At 31.6% G+C, this 20,632-nt stretch overlaps 2 protein-coding genes across 3 annotated transcripts; both read left to right on the top strand.

The window, feature by feature from the left end:
* The first annotated feature begins 379 nt into the window (after positions 1–379).
* On the top strand, positions 380–4,559 carry LOC114762819 (probable fatty acyl-CoA reductase 4). The gene is made up of 10 exons (XM_028952410.1): positions 380–478; positions 575–678; positions 796–995; positions 1,890–1,990; positions 2,838–3,039; positions 3,140–3,301; positions 3,426–3,507; positions 3,657–3,926; positions 4,092–4,219; positions 4,339–4,559. Exons 1-10 carry the CDS (start codon positions 406–408, stop codon positions 4,466–4,468), a joined length of 1,452 nt encoding a protein of 483 aa, XP_028808243.1. The 5' UTR covers positions 380–405; the 3' UTR covers positions 4,469–4,559.
* A 2,257-nt stretch (positions 4,560–6,816) lies between these two features.
* On the top strand, positions 6,817–18,877 carry LOC114762816 (fatty acyl-CoA reductase 1-like). 2 transcript variants are annotated; one of them, XM_028952408.1, is made up of 10 exons: positions 6,817–6,870; positions 15,047–15,150; positions 15,259–15,458; positions 16,187–16,287; positions 16,431–16,635; positions 16,745–16,906; positions 17,254–17,335; positions 17,708–17,971; positions 18,087–18,214; positions 18,333–18,877. In XM_028952408.1, the coding sequence occupies exons 2-10, from the start codon at positions 15,139–15,141 to the stop codon at positions 18,511–18,513; spliced, it is 1,335 nt and encodes a 444-aa protein (XP_028808241.1). In that variant the 5' UTR covers positions 6,817–6,870; positions 15,047–15,138; the 3' UTR covers positions 18,514–18,877. The 2 variants fall into 2 exon arrangements, with proteins under 2 accessions (XP_028808241.1, XP_028808240.1); XM_028952407.1 differs by lacking the exon at positions 6,817–6,870 and adding an exon at positions 14,842–14,932.
* The last annotated feature ends 1,755 nt before the right edge of the window (positions 18,878–20,632 follow it).

Raw genomic sequence — 20,632 nt, 5'->3', positions numbered from 1 at the left:
ACTTTAAGATGAGAGGAGACCATGGTGGTATAAATACCAAGGTACTGAAAACTGGACCAGCAACTGAACCGGTCAAAACAGCAAGTCAAGAGTTAGTGGGTCAACTCAAAGTTGACACAGGATTAGACCGGTAAGGAATTAAAAAATTAAAAATATATAAATTCTTATCACACCATCCAAAACTTCCATATCAATTTATTGGTGATCTGTGAGAGACCACGTGCATGCAGTTTATGCAATTCATTTGAATCAATAACAATCTGCCCGCTACTTTCACCAAAAATATAGAACGAATTAATATTATCATCTCCATTATAAATGCCTGGTGATAATTCCTTGCATACTACTCACCAATTCACCGTATAGTACTATAGCTACCACTTCATTCCTACAGTATATGTGGATATGGCAAGCGTACACCACTTTTTCAAACAAAAGACCGTTTTAGTTACTGGATCCACCGGCTTCTTAGCAAAAGGTTCGTATTCTCTGTATTACTTGTAACTTTCATCTATATCCACACAACACAGTACACAATGATCATTTTAGTGACTGTTTATGTTTGCCTATGCAGTTTTTGTAGAGAAGTTATTAAGGATTCAATCAGATGTGAAGAAAGTGTATCTTCTTATCAGAGCATCAGATGATAATGCAGCCGCAAAACGTTTCTGTGATGATGTACGTCAAATCTTAAAGTTATTATTATTCGTCCATTTTATAGTGTACACACACACACACACACCCCTTACTAACGTATGTATATTTTTGGGCATAAATTGATTGATGGATATATAGATCATAGGAAAGGATTTGTTCAGGGTTCTACGAGATGAGATGGGAGAAGATTTTGATTCTTACATATCAGAAAAGGTAGCTGCAGTTGCAGGTGACGTTTCTGCTGGAAACTTGGGACTTAATGATGAAAACCTTGAAAAGCTGTTGGGAGAAATACAAGTTATTGTGAACTCAGCTGCAGTTACCCAATTTGATGAAAGGTAATTAACTTAGTTTATGCCTCCTTTTTGCATGTGCGCTTCAACACCATTTGTTTTATATTCACATCTTGTCTAAACTTTTCGGTGTGGTGTCACCGACTTACCCACACTAATGTTCTCGCAAAAGCTTGGTATTGTTCAGAGAGTAGTATAACCCCTCCTTTGATATAGAGAAAGAATTAGGAAGGAAAACTCCAAAAAATGATTAAAAGGGAAAATAGCAAATAAAGACCCCATAATATGTGAAATTGTGATTTGGGACTATCAATTTAAAAAATAGCAAATAAAGATCTGATCCCATATTGTAAATATGAAATCTTAATAAAATATTTGAAATGCCTCTCGGCCAAGTGACAAGTTGACTATGAAAAATAACAAGTTTACTCTAACAAATAACAATTTCAGTAGGCCAAATCACAACTTAGCTGAGAGCAATTTCAGACATTTCACTAAGATTTTATATTTGCAATATGAAACCGGGTTTCTATTTACTATTTTTCAAATTGATGGTCCCAAATTGTAATCTCCCATATTGGAGGGTCCCAAATCGCAAAGTTCTAATATTTCTCTCATTCTTTCCCTTTCCATACGAGGGCTAAAAGATGGGTGGTAAATAAACGAAATTTTAAACTGGAAAAAGGGCCAATTTGTTTTTTGGTCAAACACAAACGCACGAACAAAAATATTTTAACCAATCAACACTGCGCCTTTATTTGTTTTATATCAAATTAAAACATGAATTAAATCAATCATTCTTATATCATAAATCAATGATGAAGATAAGTAATATAAAAGTGTTATTACAAATTAATTTGTAATAATTTCCACTTTTAGCACATTACTGTAATATATATCGTGCGGATTTTTTTTGTTCTGGCCAACTATGTCATGCAGATTTGACGTTGCAATGAATGTTAACACGATGGGCGCTCTGAATGTCTTAAACTTCGCAAAGAGGTGTCAAAAGATACAAGTTCTTCTCCACGTATCAACTGGTAAACATGCATGTTGCTTCTTTTTATTCTAAATATAAGAACTAAATAACAATTTTAGAAGGATGAAGAAAATAATTAAGTTAATTTTATCTAAAAAATATATATTAATTTTTCTAAGATACCCTTATTTAATGATTTACATTAAATATTGCTTAAAAACTTCTTTTAATGTGTGCAATTAATTGGCATAATTAAGAAAAAATTATAAATTTGGAAAATAAAGTTCTCTTTAACCAAAGAAGCTAAAGTATCTTGTTTAGGTACAAAACAACCTTTCAACCTACTATTTCCTACATTTAGAATGGGGTGAAGTAATTAATAATCTTTCTGGTAATGAGTTCTTTACTTAGGATCAGAGGCAACAGATCAGCTTCGTGGCTGCTTAATAGTATGTTTTGTTTAGCTATGTTGACTATTTAATTAACTCGAAGCAGACAGTAAATAAGCTAAACTTTAGTTAATTTCTGATTATTGCATTTCAGTTTTTCTAGCCCTCCCATCGGCCGCATGCCATCTTCATCGCCCAGCAGCTAAAACCCCGAATGTTCATATATAGGCGCAGACCTGAGCCAAACTTGATTTAGACTTGTGTGGATCATTACTAGACATATTTCTTGGTCTTGCATGGCTTCAGAAAAATTAGTCATATTGTGGCTTGCTGTAAAATTATACAATCTCTTATCCTAATTATAAGACATCGTTTGAAACCTTGTAGTCTACAAAGTCTTATAATTAGGACTGGAGATAGTATACTATATACAGATATATTTTAATATTGAGGATTATAGTATACTATATACACATATATTTTAATATTGAGGAGTATGACTCAAATTATTTATCGTAGCATATGTGTGTGGGGAGGCTAAGGACAAAGAAGTAGTAATACGGGAAGAACCCTTTAAGATGGGACATGCCTTGAAGAAGGTTGCAGAATTAGACATTCACGCGGAACTCGGTTTTATGAAGAAAAGAATGCAACAGCTCGAAGAGGAGAATGCTGATGCAAAGGCCATCTCAGCTGCAATGAAAGATTATGGACTTAAGAGGTTCTTTAATTATCAATTCAAAACCCCACATCTGTCTTTTTCATCCTTTCTAATCAATAACATGAACTAATGAATGCAAATTTAAATTAAAACTAAACAGGGCAAACTTATATGGATGGCCAAACACTTACGTATTTACAAAAGCAATGGGAGAAATGTTTCTGTCACATCTCAAAGATCAGATTCCGCTAGTCATCCTACGCCCAACCATGGTGACCAGTACCTACAAAGAACCCTTTCCTGGCTGGATTGAAGGTTTCAGGTATTAATCACTGTGCATACACGCTGGACATTTTATTATTAATTGTATGTAAATTACCTTCACAAAATATAGAGATAATAAAAGTAAGGACGAAGCTGGAAAATTATATATTTTATGATTACAGAACAGTGGATGCCGTAATCGGTGGCTATGGCAAAGGAAAATTAACTTGCTTTCTGGGTAATCCTAAGACAATTTTAGACTTGGTAAGTATTTATATGTATTCCTTTCTTCTTTAAATATCCATGTTATAGAACAATCTATGCATGGTTGATACATACTATATTTTAGCGTAATATATATTATTTAAAATTTGAACCTCGGCCAGCGATTCATAATGACGATGATGATGCAGATACCTGCGGACATAGTAGTAAACTGTATGATGGCAGCAATGGCGAAACATTCGAATGAAGCTTCAGAGAATTACACATACCATGTTTGTTCTTCGTCAAGAAATCCTTTTAGACTTTCATCTCTTCCTAATATCTTGTCTCTTTATTTCAAGAATAACCCACTGACCACCAAAAATGGAAAGCCTTTGATGATTCGATCCAAGGCAACATTAGCAAGCAACGCTCATTTCCATATGTATTTGCTGATTCAATATCTGCTACCACTCACGGTATATCATCTTCTACGTACACTTCAAGCTGTGCAAAACAATCTCTCTCTCTCTCTCTCTCTCTCTCTATATATATATATATATATCCCACCCTAGCTACCTCATGTCTGTAAATATTAAACTGCATGTACTAATGTTTTTGCACGTTTTGGTGGATTTCAAAAGGGATTAAATTTAGCGAACAAAGTGCTTTGCGGAGGCTTCCAAGATGCTTACAATGGCAACCACAGGAAAATCAAAATGCTGACACGAATGGCTGAGCTTTACAAACCTTACGTGTTTTTCAAGGCTACGTATGTATTTTTTTTAATTTAATTATTCTCTTTTCATTGATTATTTCGTAGTTATTTATGTTAATGCGTAAACTTAGCTTAACTTGGAATAATTAATGTTATGAAAATAAAAACAACAGCTTCGACGACAGCAACACAGAAAAGCTAAGGAAGGCAACAAAGTGGTGGGAGGGCGTTGGAAGTATTGATTGGAGTGAGTACATGATGGACGTGCACATTCCTGGCCTCGTCAAGTATGCAATTAAGTAATCCTCCAAGTGATTTCCCCAAATTGATTAAATCAATAAAATAAATTGTACTAGACCAAGGTGTTTTTTTTTTGGGGGAAGATTGAAAAAAAAGAAGAAGTGCAATTGCATGCATGAATAATTATCAATAATTAGTTAGCTCTAGTAATTTGAAAAATAAGTAAATAAATTACGAAGCGCGGCATGCTGGAGGATGTATTTTGGCCTCGTCCACTGTGTATTGAATTCATGTCCTATGGATAGCTTTAATATTAAATGAAACCAACCATATACAGAGTATTTATTAATGTGTGCTGATCGGAAAGCTCGATGATTTGCATATGTATGAATTTGAACTTTAAGATCACGCGCATGAAAAATAATTATGCAATATAATCATCACATCGATACTTGGTATAAAACTGTTCACAAACCATGAAAAATAATATTATAGTTTACTTTTTCCGAGCTTTTCGTACATTGGGGGGTAAATTTATAATCAAAGGAGTATATTCTGACTATAATGACCCGTACCGCATGAATAAAAATATGTTTTTAAAAAATATATATTTATTATAAATAATTAAATTAACTAATATTAACAAATTAATAATCAATTTTTATATTAAAAACCGAAAATAGTAATATCTATTTAATTTTAATTTTAAGGGCCGAAAGAAAATTTCTGCTCGTTTTTTCTTTGCACACATTGCGTTACATCATCGCAGTTAATATTTGACAATGACAACGTCTATTTTGTTGTTTTATTATCTCTATTCTAGGCCTTTAAGAAAAAGTGTTTTTTTTTTTTTTGATGCAAAATCTGTTTAACAGCCTCTTAGCTAGGTCCACGTATATATCATTTGATTAAATTTCTGAGAGCTAAAATCAGCAAATATGGCCCATGAAAATTGCATCTGGAAAACGAAAGGACCACGGGGTATTTGGTTTTTTTTTCTATTCGTTTTTGGAAACAAAATAACCACGTACATATATTATCAAAATAAAAAAACACGTATATATTTGGAAATTAATTATGTCTCAAGAAAAAAAAATTATAAAATAAATCTTAGAGATTGTCTTTCTTCATTTTAAAATTTATCATTCCAGGCTATTTAAATTGTTATTAAAAATTTTAATAATTATTTTTTTAAGACTTAATTGTAATTTTTCCAGTTAATTATTGAAGGGACCTCAAATTAGGTATACACACACAGATCGTTTCAAAGAAATTTAGATGGTTTCAAGTTAAATTTATTTTATTTATTGTGTTGCGTGTACCTGTTAGCCCTTATGGGAACGACCATAAATGTTATACGGATTATTAATATAAGAACTAGTAAATTAATTTAAGTATATTAAAAATATTAATTAAGTTAGTTATTTATAATAAATAGGTATTGTCTTTTTTAAAATATTTTTACTAGTTAAATATATTTATTAGAACTACTATTATATAAGAACTATTTTAAAAAATAATAATTATAAGAGGTAAAATAAATTAAAATTTTATACTTAAAATAAAATAAAAATTTAACCAGTTCGAAGTTGCAGAGGTGGTATTTGTTGGTATGATTAATGCGATAGCTAAGTGGGCTTGTCACTTGTCAGGCCGTGTGCCTGCTCCATCGGGGTCGTCAATTATTTTTTTTTAGTAGGATGGTATTGCTGCCTCAGGGTATCCCAGCACAACCGGCCAGACTAATCCCAGGTGCATTCACAGGTATCGAGCCCATAACATGGTAGGGAAGGCGCCTTGCGTTCCCGTTTGCAACCAGTCGGACCCAACCCTTACAGGCGGGTCGTCAATTATTATGGGTGACATCCAACTGTCTGCGCCTAAAAGTCAAATTATTAACTACCTCTCCGGCTTTTCTTTAAGAAAATAACATAAAAAAAAGCTTAAAATATCTAGAAACTTAAGAAGTTAAAATTTTAAGGGAAAAAAATGGTGCCAGATATATTTTATAAATATAATTTAAGGGGAAATAAAGAAAAAAATTATCAAGTACCACTTTCTTGCCTGAAAGTTTGACCTTAGTTATATAAATTAAAATATTATAATTTTCAACTTCTTTTTATGTTATTTTTTTAATATAATAAAAAAATGTTATTTATATAATCACAAATTTTTGTTTTCTCTATGTCCCCAGGTTGACAAAATCCTATTTTTACGATCACAGAATCTTCCAACAACTCCTACCACAAAATGGATATATGTGTGTGTGGATAATGAAATTATTGTTATTTATATAAATACAATATAATAATATTGGAAGAGAATATATATCATCGTGTCAATATAATCTTCACAAAAGAGAAACAACAAACTCTGCTTCTTCAAAATGGGGGTGGCAAGGGTAACACAGTTTCTCAGGGGAAAGACTATATTGGTCACCGGTGCAACTGGCTTCCTGGCAAAGGGTTTAGTTTCCTCTCTCTCTCTCTCTCTCTCTATATATATATATATACACATATATATAAATATACACACACTTTGAAATGAATTGTACGTTTCTGAATATACATACATTAAACATCTAAAAGATCAAAATCTTAATAGAAGATATGGTATTTGACCTGATATTTTAAAAATACAATCAAACGACTAAAATGTTTTTATATCAGATTTTTTTATAAAAAAAAACCTATCAAGCTGGTCATTATCAAGATATTTTTTATCATTGATTGTTCAACACTTGTTATTACTAATTCACAACTTATTAATAAATAACTTGTCATTACTAATATATTTTTTGTCATTTGTTATTTAACACTTCTGATTACCCATTCATAACTTGTTAATAAACTTTTTGAGATAAGGGTATTTTTATCATTTAATTATATTTGCAAAATATCATATCAGACATTACTTCATCTCCTAAAATTTTTAACCTCTTACATGCCTGAATCAGAATGTTGTGATCTCCTGTAGGGGTGAGCATTCGACTTTTTTGTTCGGTTATTGGTGATAATCGAATTAACCGAATAACCAAATAAAGCAAATTATAAATACTGAACCGAAACCGAATTAACTGAAATATTTCAGTTAGGTTAACCAATTAACCGAAATATATAAATATCAAAAGTGATTTTAAATTAAAAATAATAATAAAATATAATTACAATCATTAATTAATAAATGTTTCATCATTTAATATGATTTATTATAACCATATTTGTTGAATATAAATATATTTAAAGAGTTCATATAAATATATTAGAGGGAGAAGGGAGGAGGACGAAGAGTAAGGGAAGTGGGGATAGAGAAGAGAGCATGGGGAAGGAAATTAAAGGAAGCTTTTTTTTTTTTTTGACAGACTCTCTTTCTTTCACAGTCAATCTTTTCTTCTTTCCATGTCAGTAGCTGCTCAGTCAGATCACTCCTATCCAAAGCTAAGTGCATAACAGTGTGTTTGGATTTCCCATTCATCGAGGTGATAAGCTTGGGACTCTGAAACAAGTTCAAGATTCATTTACAGATTAAAGGCTGTTTGGGTGGGTTTTTAACCCAACTAACTCATGGAGGAAAAGTGCAATGCAGTACAATGCTTAGAAATATTAGCTTTCTTCGTTTCTAATGTGGAGTGAGAAAAAATGAAGATGAAAATAATGATAAGAGCATTTAAGTAGGTCCTGTCTTGATCCAATAATATGATTTTTTCCAGTAATAATTTAATTATTTTTCATTCATTATATTTTTTAAATTTATCAAATTATATACATGTAATATACTATCTCAAGTCCTTAATTAATATAAGACCCAATGAACTAATTTGAAGAGATTATGAAAGTTAAATAAATTACTTAATTATATCATATGTTATATGATCTCTCTAAAATATTTATGTATATAACTATATTATAAATAAATTTATAAGTCAGGCTATTTTATATCTAAATTTATTTTTTCATTACTTACCCAAACCAGTTTCAATTTATTAAACTCACCTTTATAAAAGTCAATCCAAACATAAATTAACTGACTTTTATCTTTATTCATGTTTCCAAAAGTCCAACAAAATAAAAGTCAATTTTGTCACTGTTAATCCAAACACACTCTAAGTAAACGGAAGGATAATGGAGCAAAAAGGAAAGGTGAAATAAAAAGAAAGAAAATTATAGGACCTGATTCAAAACTGGACGAAATTATAAGGACTGCAATATTAATTTTTTCTTATTATTATTATTACTACTACTTTCAGTCCTAATTACTCCGGTGCTAATTTATAAAATAAATTATACAACAAAATAAATTCTATATTTAAGACCGGAAGAAATAATTTGAATGGTAGAGCCGCCAACACAGCAAACTACTAAAAGGTAAGAAAATAATCGTCATCGGGCATGTTTGGATTGCAGTTAGAAACTGCAAAAGTGTCTTGGAATTTGTGAAACTGAGGTTGCAAATTGAGTTGGACAAAAACTATTGTTTGGCTAGGCTAACTTTTCCAACTAACTTCTGGCTTTCAATCTCAGTTGAACTCAACGGAGAAAAATATGACTTTTCAAACTGCAGTTTCAAACGGTGATTATTAAAAATGAGCATCCCAGATTTACCCTCATATTTTCTCCTTTGCCTCATCTCCTTCGTTAGTATAATGAGCTTTTATGCAGACCAAATGAATTTTAATTTATATGCATGTTTGTCAATTATGTATATTTAATTAATTATCTACAATGTGTTTTCAAATTTTTCTTCATAACAAATATTTTTATTTTATAATTTCACAAACAAACTATTTATATTTTATCATAATAATTTTACTTATTTTTTAAACAATTATCACATTAAAAACATAAAATTTCAAACACTACTATTCAATAAAGTTCATACCCTTTTTAGTCATTTTATAACTAAACTAACTTTTCTATTAATCATCCAAACAACTTTTAATTTTTTCAACTGACTTTTTAAAAACACATATTCAACACATACCCTATCTGACTTTTACTCTAACTTCAGTTACAAAAGTCAGTTGAGTTAGAAATCAGTCTTGCCCAACGCTAATTCAAACATACCCATCAAAGCCTGACAATGCACTTCTTCACTATTCATTCTCGCAAGTAACACTGGACACCTGAGTTAACTAGCAGAAAAATTATTGTAATTTAGAATCTTCTTTTTCTAGATATTATGGAGGAATTACTAGTACTTCAAAGCCAAATAAACGAGGACGAATTGAAGAAAATGATCATGGCAAGTGAAACGAAGAGCTATGTATAACTTCTAAAGATTGAACGCATTTCAGCCATTGGTATGTCATAGGGGGCCGGCAAGGATAATGGGATACAAGTGAACCGAAAAACAGGATATTGACCTCTAGGATGTGTTTGGTACGAAGGATTTAGAGGGAGAAGGGAAGAGAAATAATTTTAATCATTTTTGACAACACACACGTTTTAGGAGAGCCTCCCCTCCTCAGCCTACCTTTCAAAATTAAGAAGATTTGGAGGGAAAGAATAATATTTTACCATGTTGTGACCGCTATGCCTGTATTTATTTTTTATGTCCATATACTATCCTAAATCCTTTTCTTCTTATCTCCAGATGTTGTTCTCTCCTTTGTATAACCAAATATTTCATTCAAAGATGGAATATAGTACAAGTTGTAACTGAACATTACTTCAACCTTCTTTTCAATAATACTTCACATTCTACAGTATATTAGAATTTTAGTATAAGTATTGTTCAATATATTAAATGTTATTTATAATTCTATTTTATTAAACATTCTATGAAATTTGCAAAAATAATCTTAAATAAAAACGTGCAAATTGTCCATGTCAAAATATTTTTCTCTCCCCTCCCCTCTCCTCATGAATCAAATAAGGTAATATTAAAACCTCTCCCCTCCTCTTTTTTTATAAATCCAAACAAAATAATATTAAAATCCTTCCACTCTCTTCTCTTTTCTTTTCCTCCATTAAAATCCCTCTTCTTATTAGACCATACAGACCCTTATAAAACCAGACAGACCCTTATAGATCCACGTATGTATCATATGATTAAATTGCTGAGATCTAGACTCAGCAAACATGGCCCATGAAAAATGCATCTGGAAAATAAAAGGACCACGGGACGCCTCGTGTCTTTTTTTTTTAATGCATTTTTCGAAACAAAATAACCACGTATATATATATTATCAAAATCAAAAAACCACGATATATATTTGGAAATTAATTATTGAAGGACCTCAAGTTAGGTGCACACTTACAGATTTTTTCAAAGAAATTTAGACGGTGGAATCAAGAAAAGGGCATCCAAAATAATAGCCACACAGCCAGTTTCTGCTATTTTAATGATCTTGTCTGTATTTATTATGTTGCGGGTCGCCGTTAGCCCCCCCTTTGGGGGCACAACCAAAAGTATATTTATTACTCCTCCGGTCTTTAATATAGGACTCAATTGGTGAGTTGGTTTTGGTCCTAAATATAAAATCCATTTCTCATATTTATCAATTTTCTCTAAATTACCCCTATAGATACTCCCTCAATCATAATCAAGTGTAGAAGAGGGAGAGGGGTATTAAGAAAGATGATTATGGTGTTTTAGGAAAAACGTGTCACATTTTTTATACTCCCTCCGTTCCTTATTATAAGAGACGAATAACCGAATTACGTTGATCAAAAAAACAGTTAAAATTAGTTAAGAACAATAAATATGTAAAAAGTATATTTTTTTTTCAAAAATACCCTCATTAATAAGGAGAGAGAGCATGAGAGAGAACAATAGTAAATTCTTAAAAGAAAGAGAAGTGGGAAGGAGAGAGAGTGTGAGTTGGAAACAATAAATATGGGTAAAATAGGAAATCAACACAAAAAAGTAGAGACAACTTTTAAGTGTCTCTTATATTTAGGAACATGCTATAAGCATCAAATGTCTCTTATAATAAGGAACGGAGTGAGTAATTAACTACCTTACCTAACTTCCTTAATCTAATCAAATTAGTTAAATGGGTCTTATATTAAGGATCGGAGGAGTACTATGATTAGTGCGATGGCTAAGTATTTGCTGGCCTGCCACTTGCCAGGGCGTGTCGCCGTTCCATCCGCTCATCAACTGTCATCGATCACATCCAACGTGGTGCAACCAAAAGTCAAATTGTCAATTGATTCTCCATCTTTTTTTTGGGTTGAAAATTTACACAAAACAAATTAAAAATTACAATATTTTAATTTAAACATCTAAAAGATCAAAATTTTAATAGAAGATATGGTATTTGACCTGGTATTTTAAAAATACAATCAAACGACTAAAATGTTTTTATATCAGATTTTTTTTAAAAAAAATATCAAGCTTGTCATTATCAGTATATTTTTTGTCATTGATTGTTTAATACTTGTTATTATCAATTCACAATTTATTAATGAATAACTTGTCATTAGTAATATATTTTTTGTCATCTTTTATTTAACACTTCTGATTACCCATTCATAGCTTGTTAATAAACTTTTTGAGATAAGGGTATTTTTATCATTTAATTATATTTGCAAAATATCATATCAGACATTACTTCATCTCCTAAAATTTTAACCTCTTACATGCCTGAATCAGAATGTTGTGATCTCCTGTAGGGGTGAGCATTCGACTTTTTTGTTCGGTTATTGGTGATAATCGAATTAACCGAATAACCAAATAAAGCAAATTATAAATACCGAACCGAAACCGAATTAACTGAAATATTTCGGTTAGGTTAACCAATTAACCGAAATATATAAATATGAAAAGTGATTTTAAATTAAAAATAATAATAAAATATAATTACAATCATTAATTAATAAATATTTCATCATTTAATATGATTTATTATAACCATATTTGCTGAATATAAATACATTTAAAGAGTTCACATAAACCCGCATATATATTTATTATAATAATATTTATTAAATATAAATATATAATATATTTAATTCGGTTTTTCGGTTATAACTGAAATTCTTTTTACTAACCGGACCGAATACCGAAACCGAATATGTAATTGAAAACCAAAATAATCAAACTGAAAAACCGAAATTGAATTCAGTTCAGTTTGGCTTCGGTTACGGTTTGTTTTTACTCACCTCTAATTTCCTGCAATATTTCAATTTAGGCACCTAAAATATCAAAATCTTAGTAGAAGATATGGTACCTAGTTTGGTATTTTTGGAAATACAGTCGAATGACTAAGATGTTCTTATATCAATTTTTAAAAAAAATTATCAAACTTATTATTACCAATACATTTTGTGTCCTTAGTTATTCAACAGTTATCATTACCAATTCATAACTTATTAATAAATAACTTGTTATTGCCAATAAATTTTTTGTCATTTGTTGTCTAACACTTATCATTACCCGTTCAAAACTTATTAATAAAGTTTTTGAGATAAGGGTATTTTTAATATTTAACTGTATTTGCAAAATACCAAATCAAACATTACTTCATCTCCTGAAATTTTAACCCCTTACATGCCTAAACTACGTTATGATTTTCAACTTTTTTTTAATGTCATTTCTTCTTCTTTTTTTTTGTATAATAAAAAACGTTATTTATATAATCGTAAATTTTTGTTTTCTCTGTATCGCCAGGTCCATAAAATCCTCTTTTTACGATGACAGAATCTCCTAACAACACCTTCCCCAAAATGGATATGTGTGTGTGTGGATAATGAAAGATTTGGTTCTTGAAGTTTCTCTCAATTATTGATTTAGTCCTTAAAATTTAATTTTATTAATTAAGCATACAATGCACAATTTTATATTGTTATTATTTGATCTCATCGCACCAACAATTTTTTCTGCAATCCTCAAAGTGTTTTTATCCTTGAGCAAAGAGTAGTCAGATTACATGCGTTTAGAATTATGTCTTAAAACAATTCCTCCCCCCAACCAAGGGAAAAAAAAAAACAACAAAAGTTTTGTCAACGTCCAGTAAATGAATCGGTAGCTTCATTAATAATAAAGCGTAGACGTTAATACTCCTAATTATACCCAAAAAAAACATTTATGAATATATGGGGTCTTAATTTCATTGGGCAATTAAATGCCACCTGGCGTTAGGACTAGTTAGGGACGTGCCTCTTACACATAGTAATCTCTTGTCAATTAATTAAAAAGATAATATTACTTCCTATTCTAATTATAAGATCTCATTTATAATCTACAAACTAAGTCTTATAATTAAAACTGCAGGTAGTAATAAATTTTATAAGCATTAGAGCTATTTCTAATAATTACATACTCCTCCGGTCCTTAATATAGGACCCAATTGTTGAGTTGGGTTTGGTCCTAAATATAAGACCCATTTCTCATATTTATTAATTTTCTCTAAACTACCCCTATGGATACTCCCTCAACCATAATCAAATAAAAGAGGGAGATAAGGTATTAAGAAAGATGATTATGGTATTTTAGGAAAAATGTGTCACTTTTGTTATAATTAATCAACTTACCTAACTTCCTTAATCTAATCAAATTAGTTAAATGGATCTTATATTAAGGACCAGAGGAGTATATGAAATATGGAGTTCCGGGGTAACTATCAAATAAGGTTTTTCAGAAAAACCAGTCCATATTTATTACAGATAGTTTAACTAATCTTTTAAAATATGTGTAAATTGGCTGTCTAGTTCTAATGTTTAAGATGAGAGTAGCCTGCGGTGTTATAAATAGAGCTTTAATTAGCGCTGACAATACTTGAACAAGATCCATGTACATTATAGTAATTTTAAAAACAAATCGGTGCCCTGCATGATCCAGAATTTGAGCACGTTTCTGGTAGTTTTGCATATGAAAGAAGCTGCCTGTCGATCGAAAGTGACGGCACACCACAACCACATACCAAAAGTTGATGAATCATAAAATCACTTGTTACAGTATTACTCTATTTACTATAGTCTCATGTATATTGCAGAGTGCGCAAACAGATAAAAGACGTACGAAATGTCATTAATTAGTTTGTGCACTGGGAGCTAGGATAATAATTAGACTTGAATTTTCTAATAGTCAGACTCATGGAATGCTGTGGACGGAGGGATCAAATCAACGGCCATAATCTCTCGATTGTACAGGGGCAGGTAATCCAAGACGATCTCGTACGTCCATAATTTAAGTCTGAAACAATGACTCTTCAAAACACATCCCTTTCCCTCTCCCTCTCTATCTTTTTCTCAACTTTTCATTTTCTACGCAGTCCCTCCCCTCCTTCTCACCTTTTAATAAGGGTAAATGTAGAAAAAAACTTATTAATTTGATGTATTTCTTGGTTTGTGGGTTTGGGATACAAGTGACTTATAATAAGAAACAGGATGCTATATACAACGACTACTATAAATACAATAATATAATATTGGAAGAGAATATATATCATCGTGTCAATGTAATCTTCACAAAAGAGAAACAACAAACTCTGCTTCTTCAAAATGGAGGTGGCAAGTGTAACAGAGTTTCTCAGGGGAAAGACTATATTGGTCACCGGTGCAACTGGCTTTTTAGCAAAAGGTTTAGTTTCCTCTCTCTCTCTCTCTCTACACACACACGCTCTCTCTGAAATGAATTGTTTCTGCATATACATATACTCTGGGGTTAACAAATGATGAATTTGAAATGTGATAGTATTTGTGGAGAAGTTATTAAGGATTCAATCAGATTTGAAGAAACTGTATCTTCTTCTCAGAGCTTCTGACTCTGAGGCAGCCACACAGCGCATGCACGATGAGGTATATATATCAACAGATCGTTAAGGTTGTTTTCAGCTTAGCTTGTTCAGTAATTTAATTTATATATTGATAAATCTATCGTGTGTGTACATATATATATATTTCTAGATTATAAGGAAGGAGCTGTTTAGAGTTTTACGAGAAAAATGGGGTGCAGATTTTGAATCTCTGATGGCAGAGAAGGTAGTTGCTGTTGCAGGAGACGTTTCTGTTGCAAATTTGGGGATTAAAAATGCAAATCTTGAAAAGATGTGGGAAGAAATAGACGTCATTGCCAACTTTGCCGCTAATACCAACTTTGATGAAAGGTACATATACATCTGTGCGGGCGCGCGCAACCAATGGGTAACTTAATTTTCACTACAGAATGAACAAGGAATGAAAATTGATTTGCATTTTCATCTTACGAGTTGAAAATTCTTTCTTCATCATCATGATGGTTATGAATTTCACCCATTCTAAAACATGAGTTACATTAATCACTGTTTATTAGAGGCATTATTTATTAGATACCGAGATTGAATTAACGTCGATTTCAAAATAAACTAGAAAATTATTAAATATTATTTATTGTTCTACTATTTTAAATTCATAAAGTCATATATATACATGAAGCTGGAATTTTTTTTCGTTGCAAATAATTATTCATTGAGTTCTAAAACAATTATCTTTTGAAATACTAGACAAATAATACATTAAAAAGCTAGAAAATAACTTGGATCATAAAAAATGATTTCCGGTGCCTAAAATCCCCTCAAACTAATTACACACACACACACACAACTATCACTTTATGCTCCATTAGAATCATAAACCATCAAAATAGCTTTTTTGTTCTTTTTACTTCTTTAATTAATTAATTAATTATTTATTATTTCTTCTAAAACTAGCGGCAGGAAAAAAAAAACTCCTTCGGAAATTGGACGTTTGGTATGAAATTGTCATTTTGGACCGCCCAACATTTATTATTTTTTGGTTAGATACATAGATTTTAATTCTATTTTAAATGAAAGTAGTATTTTGCTATTTGGTCCAGGTATGACATCGCTATGGAGATTAACACGATGGGGGCTTTACATGTGTTAAACTTCGCCAAGAGTTGCCGTAGGATCCAAGTTTTTCTTCACCTATCAACAGGTATGCTTAATCATAAAAGTTTTCATCTTCTCAGAAACTTGCATGTCATTGAAATGGAGACCCTTTTAGAATTTTGTACATATTCTGATCTACAAGAGCCTAACAATTTGTGCTCGCTCTCTGCTACGTGCTACTGATTTCAGCTTACATTTGTGGAGAGCCTCGGGAAGGAGAACTGATTAAGGAGGAACCTTTACGGATGGGTCAAACCCTAAACGACGCCTCAAAAGTCTTAGATATTTACGCAGAAAAGACATTGATTCAAAAAACAATTGAACAACTCAGATCACAATATACTGACAACGACATGGCTATTACGTCTGCAATGAAAGATTTCGGAATTAAGAGGTTCTATCACATGCATGTTCATTATATATATCCATCTTTATGTTTTTGTTTTTGCAAAATAATCTTCAGTTCTTATTGTACTACGAACTTTGCTTGACGCAAAAAACAGAGCAAACTTGTATGGATGGCCAAACACTTACGTATTCACAAAAGCAATGGGAGAGATGTTGGTGTCGAATTTTAAAAATGAGATTCCATTAGTTATCATACGCCCTACCATGGTCACAAGTACCTACAAGGAACCTTTTCCTGGTTGGGTTGAAGGTGTGAGGTATGTTTTTTTTTTTTTTTAACCCCCACAAATTAAACACTCCAAATTAAATGTCAATAGTACAATATACTACCCTCAGATCTTAATATAAAAACTAGTTTGACTTTTAATTTGATCATAAATATAAGACACAAATTCATTTTGTTTCTTATATTTATTTATTTTAAAATAGTGTTTATAGTAGCTGTACAAGTTAAAAGTTCCATCAAATGGTAATTCTAACTAATACAAAGATATTTTAAGAAAAATAACACTTAACTAATTTAACAAACTTTTTAATTTATTTAAATTAGTCAACTAGCTCTTATAAAGACCGGAAGTAGTATAATACATTATTTGGTTAACAGAACACTTGATGCTGTAATTGGTGGCTACGGTAAAGGAAAAGTAGAATGCTTTCTCGGGGATCCCCAGACTATTTTAGATGTGGTAAGTTGGATCATATATTTTTTATTAAGTCCTTAATGTCCTGCTACCTCCGGTCCTTAATGTGAGAGTGTTATTTGATTTTTATTTTAATCCTAAGTATAATACCCCAATCTATTTTGTTGCTCATATTTATTCATTTTTTTCTGAGGTAGTCCTTGTAATAATAATGGTAGTTTAGCCAATACACTTGATTAGTAAGTATATATTGGGAAAAACAATACATATTTATTACAAATAACTAATTTAACTAAGTTTTTTTTAATTTACTCAGATGAGTCAACTAGTTTTTATATTAAGGACTGGAAGTAGTACTTTTGGTATAGGCTTTACTTTTCCCGGGACTTGGCTGATATGATGATTAATGATGTGTAGATACCAGCGGATATGGTGATAAACTGTATGCTGTCGGCAATGGCTATTCAGTCATCACACAAATATATATACCATGTCAGTTCGTCATTAAGAAATTCTCTCACAATTTCTTGTGTCCGTCATCTTTCTTACCTTTATTTCAAAAACAAACCCTTGACTGATTACAAAAGTGGAAAGCCAATAATCATATCCAAGGCATTGTTTTTATCAACTATGGCTGGTTTCCATGCTCACATGACGACCCGGTATGTTCTTCCCCTCAAGGTGCGTACGTAATATTAATTGAGCTTCCTAATTAATTATTAACTAACTTCTCGCACTTAGTGTCTTTTAATTTTATACTAACTAATCTTTTTTTGCATGATGATTTGGTTGCAAGGTATTATATGCGGTGAACCAAGTGTTTTGCCAGATCTTCCGAGATGTTTATAATCGAAATGATAGAAAAGTCAAGACGGTGATACGAATGGCCCAACTCTACAAACCCTATGTATTTTTCAAGGCACTGTATGTTTCTTGTTCGCTTTTTCTCTATTATTCATTCAGAATTGTACCCACTCATTTGAAATAGTAAGTAGTAGTGGCCAACTTCGAGTTAATGTTTTAATATATAATATTGTAACAGGTTTGATGATAGGCACACTGAAGAATTACGAGAAAGATCATCAAAGATTCTAAAGGATGTTGGATTTGATTTGGGGTTTGATCCCAATAGCATAGATTGGAGAGACTATTTGCTGAATGTCCACTTTCCTGGCCTCGTCAACTACGCAATTAATTCATCTCCCAGGTTGCCCAAATACTGATGAAGCTGAGGGGAAACAAACCAATCAATGATATAAATATATATATATATATATATAAGTATTATTAAATAATGATAGGAATCCCAGAAGTGTGTTTTACGTATAACTCGTTCAATCGCTTCGACTTACATGATCAATAAGCGAGTCGCTCCGACGAGTCTAAGTCGCTGGCGTTTCAGTGAGCGAGTTCACCGGATTTTCATGCAGAGAAACGCAAACTCGGCCACCAACCGAGTCGACTCGCGCTTTAAATGACTCCCCCACAGTAGCCTGCCGCCCGTACAGGAACGGTATATTTTCAGTTTAATCTTTCATGAATTTCATTTTTAATCGTTAGAATCTTGGCGTTATTTAAGTTTATTTTGATGTATAAATTTTATATTAGATTTTCATTTTCGTTTATTATTATAATCTGATAGTAGTTAATACTTATCCAATGTGTTGTTTTTATTTTAGCTTTGAGTTGCATTCAGTTGCAGTAAATTCCGTAAAATGCGAAACGAAAGTCGAACTAGAACTTTACTTTTTAAATTTTTATAATACTCTTGTCGAAAAACGCTAAAGCCATGGTGAGAACAGTAGTGAGAGGAGGCAAATGATACTGAGCTCGGTTTCTTCCTTTCTTCCCTCATCCAAACTGCAACCATAAAAGATGGGATGTGGGGAATTTTCACGGGCATCCATCAATTATAATAATGTGTAGTTTAATGAAGGGGAAAGATGGGATGTGGGGAATGTGAGTTTGTGGGGGTTTAGAGGGAGAAGGGAGGAGGACGAAGAGTAAGGGGAGTGGCGAGTGGGGATAGAGAAGAGAGCATGGGGAAGGAAATTAAAGGAAGCTTCTTCCACAGTCAATCTTTTCTTCTTTCCATGTCAGTAGCTGCTCAGTCAGATCACTCCCATCTAAAACTAACTGCATAACAGTGTGTTTGGATTTCCGATTCATCGAGGTAATAAGCTTGGGACTCTGAAACACAGGTTCAAGATTCATTTACAGATTAAAGGTTGTTTGGGTGGGTTTTTAACCCAACTAACTCATGGAGGAAAAGTGCCATGCAGTACAATGCTAGAAATATTAGCTTTCTTTGTTGCTAACGTGGAGAGAGAAAAAATGAAGATGAAAATAATGATAAGAGCATTTAAGTAGGTCCTGTCTTGATCCAATAATATGATTTTTTCCGGTAATAATTTAATTATTTTTCATTCATTATATTTCTTAAATTTATCAAATTATATACATGTAATATACTATCTCAGGTGCTTAATTAATATAAGACCCAATGGACTAATTTGAAGAGATTATGAAAGTTAAATAAATTACTTAATTATATCATATGTTATATGATCTCTCTAAAATATTTATGTATATAACTATATTATAAATAAATTTATAAGTTGGGCTATTTTATATCTAAATTAATTTTTTCATTACTTACCCAAACCGGTTTCAATTTATTAAACTAACCTTTATAAAAGTTAATACAAACATAAATCAACTGACTTTTACCTTTATTCATGTTTCCAAAAGTCTGACAAAATAAAAGTCAATTTTATCACCGTTAATCGAAACACACTCTAAGTAAACAGAAGGATAATGGAGCAACAAGGAAAGATGAAATAAAAAGCAAAAAGGATAATGCAATATTAATTTTTTCTTATTATTATTATTACTACTACTTTCAGTCCTAGTTACTCGGTGCTAATTTATAAAATAAATTATACTATAAAATGAATTTTATATTTAAGACCGAAAGAAATAATTTGAATGGTAGAGCCACCAACACAGCAAACTACTAAAAGGTAAGAAAATAATCATCATCAGAGCCTGACATCGCGCTTCTTCACTATTCATTCTCGCAGGTAGAACTGGACACCTGAGTTAACTAGCAGAAAAATTATTGTAATTTAGAATCTTCTTTTTCTAGATATTATGAAGGAATTACTAGTACTTCAAAGGCAAATAAACGAGGACGAATTGAAGAAAATGATCATGGCAAGTGAAACGAAGAGCTATGTATAACTTTTAAAGATTGAACGCATTTCAGCCATTTGTATGTCATAGGGGGCCGGCAAGGATAATGGGATACAAGTGAACCGAATAACAGAATATTGACCTCTA

The sequence above is a fragment of the Neltuma alba genome, unplaced genomic scaffold, assembly GCF_004799145.2.
Source record: "Neltuma alba isolate B1F8T4 unplaced genomic scaffold, ASM479914v2 tig00011243_pilon, whole genome shotgun sequence".
NCBI lineage: Eukaryota > Viridiplantae > Streptophyta > Magnoliopsida > Fabales > Fabaceae > Neltuma > Neltuma alba.
Note: the sequence above shows the minus strand (reverse complement) of the source record. Positions and strands in the feature narration are given on the sequence as shown.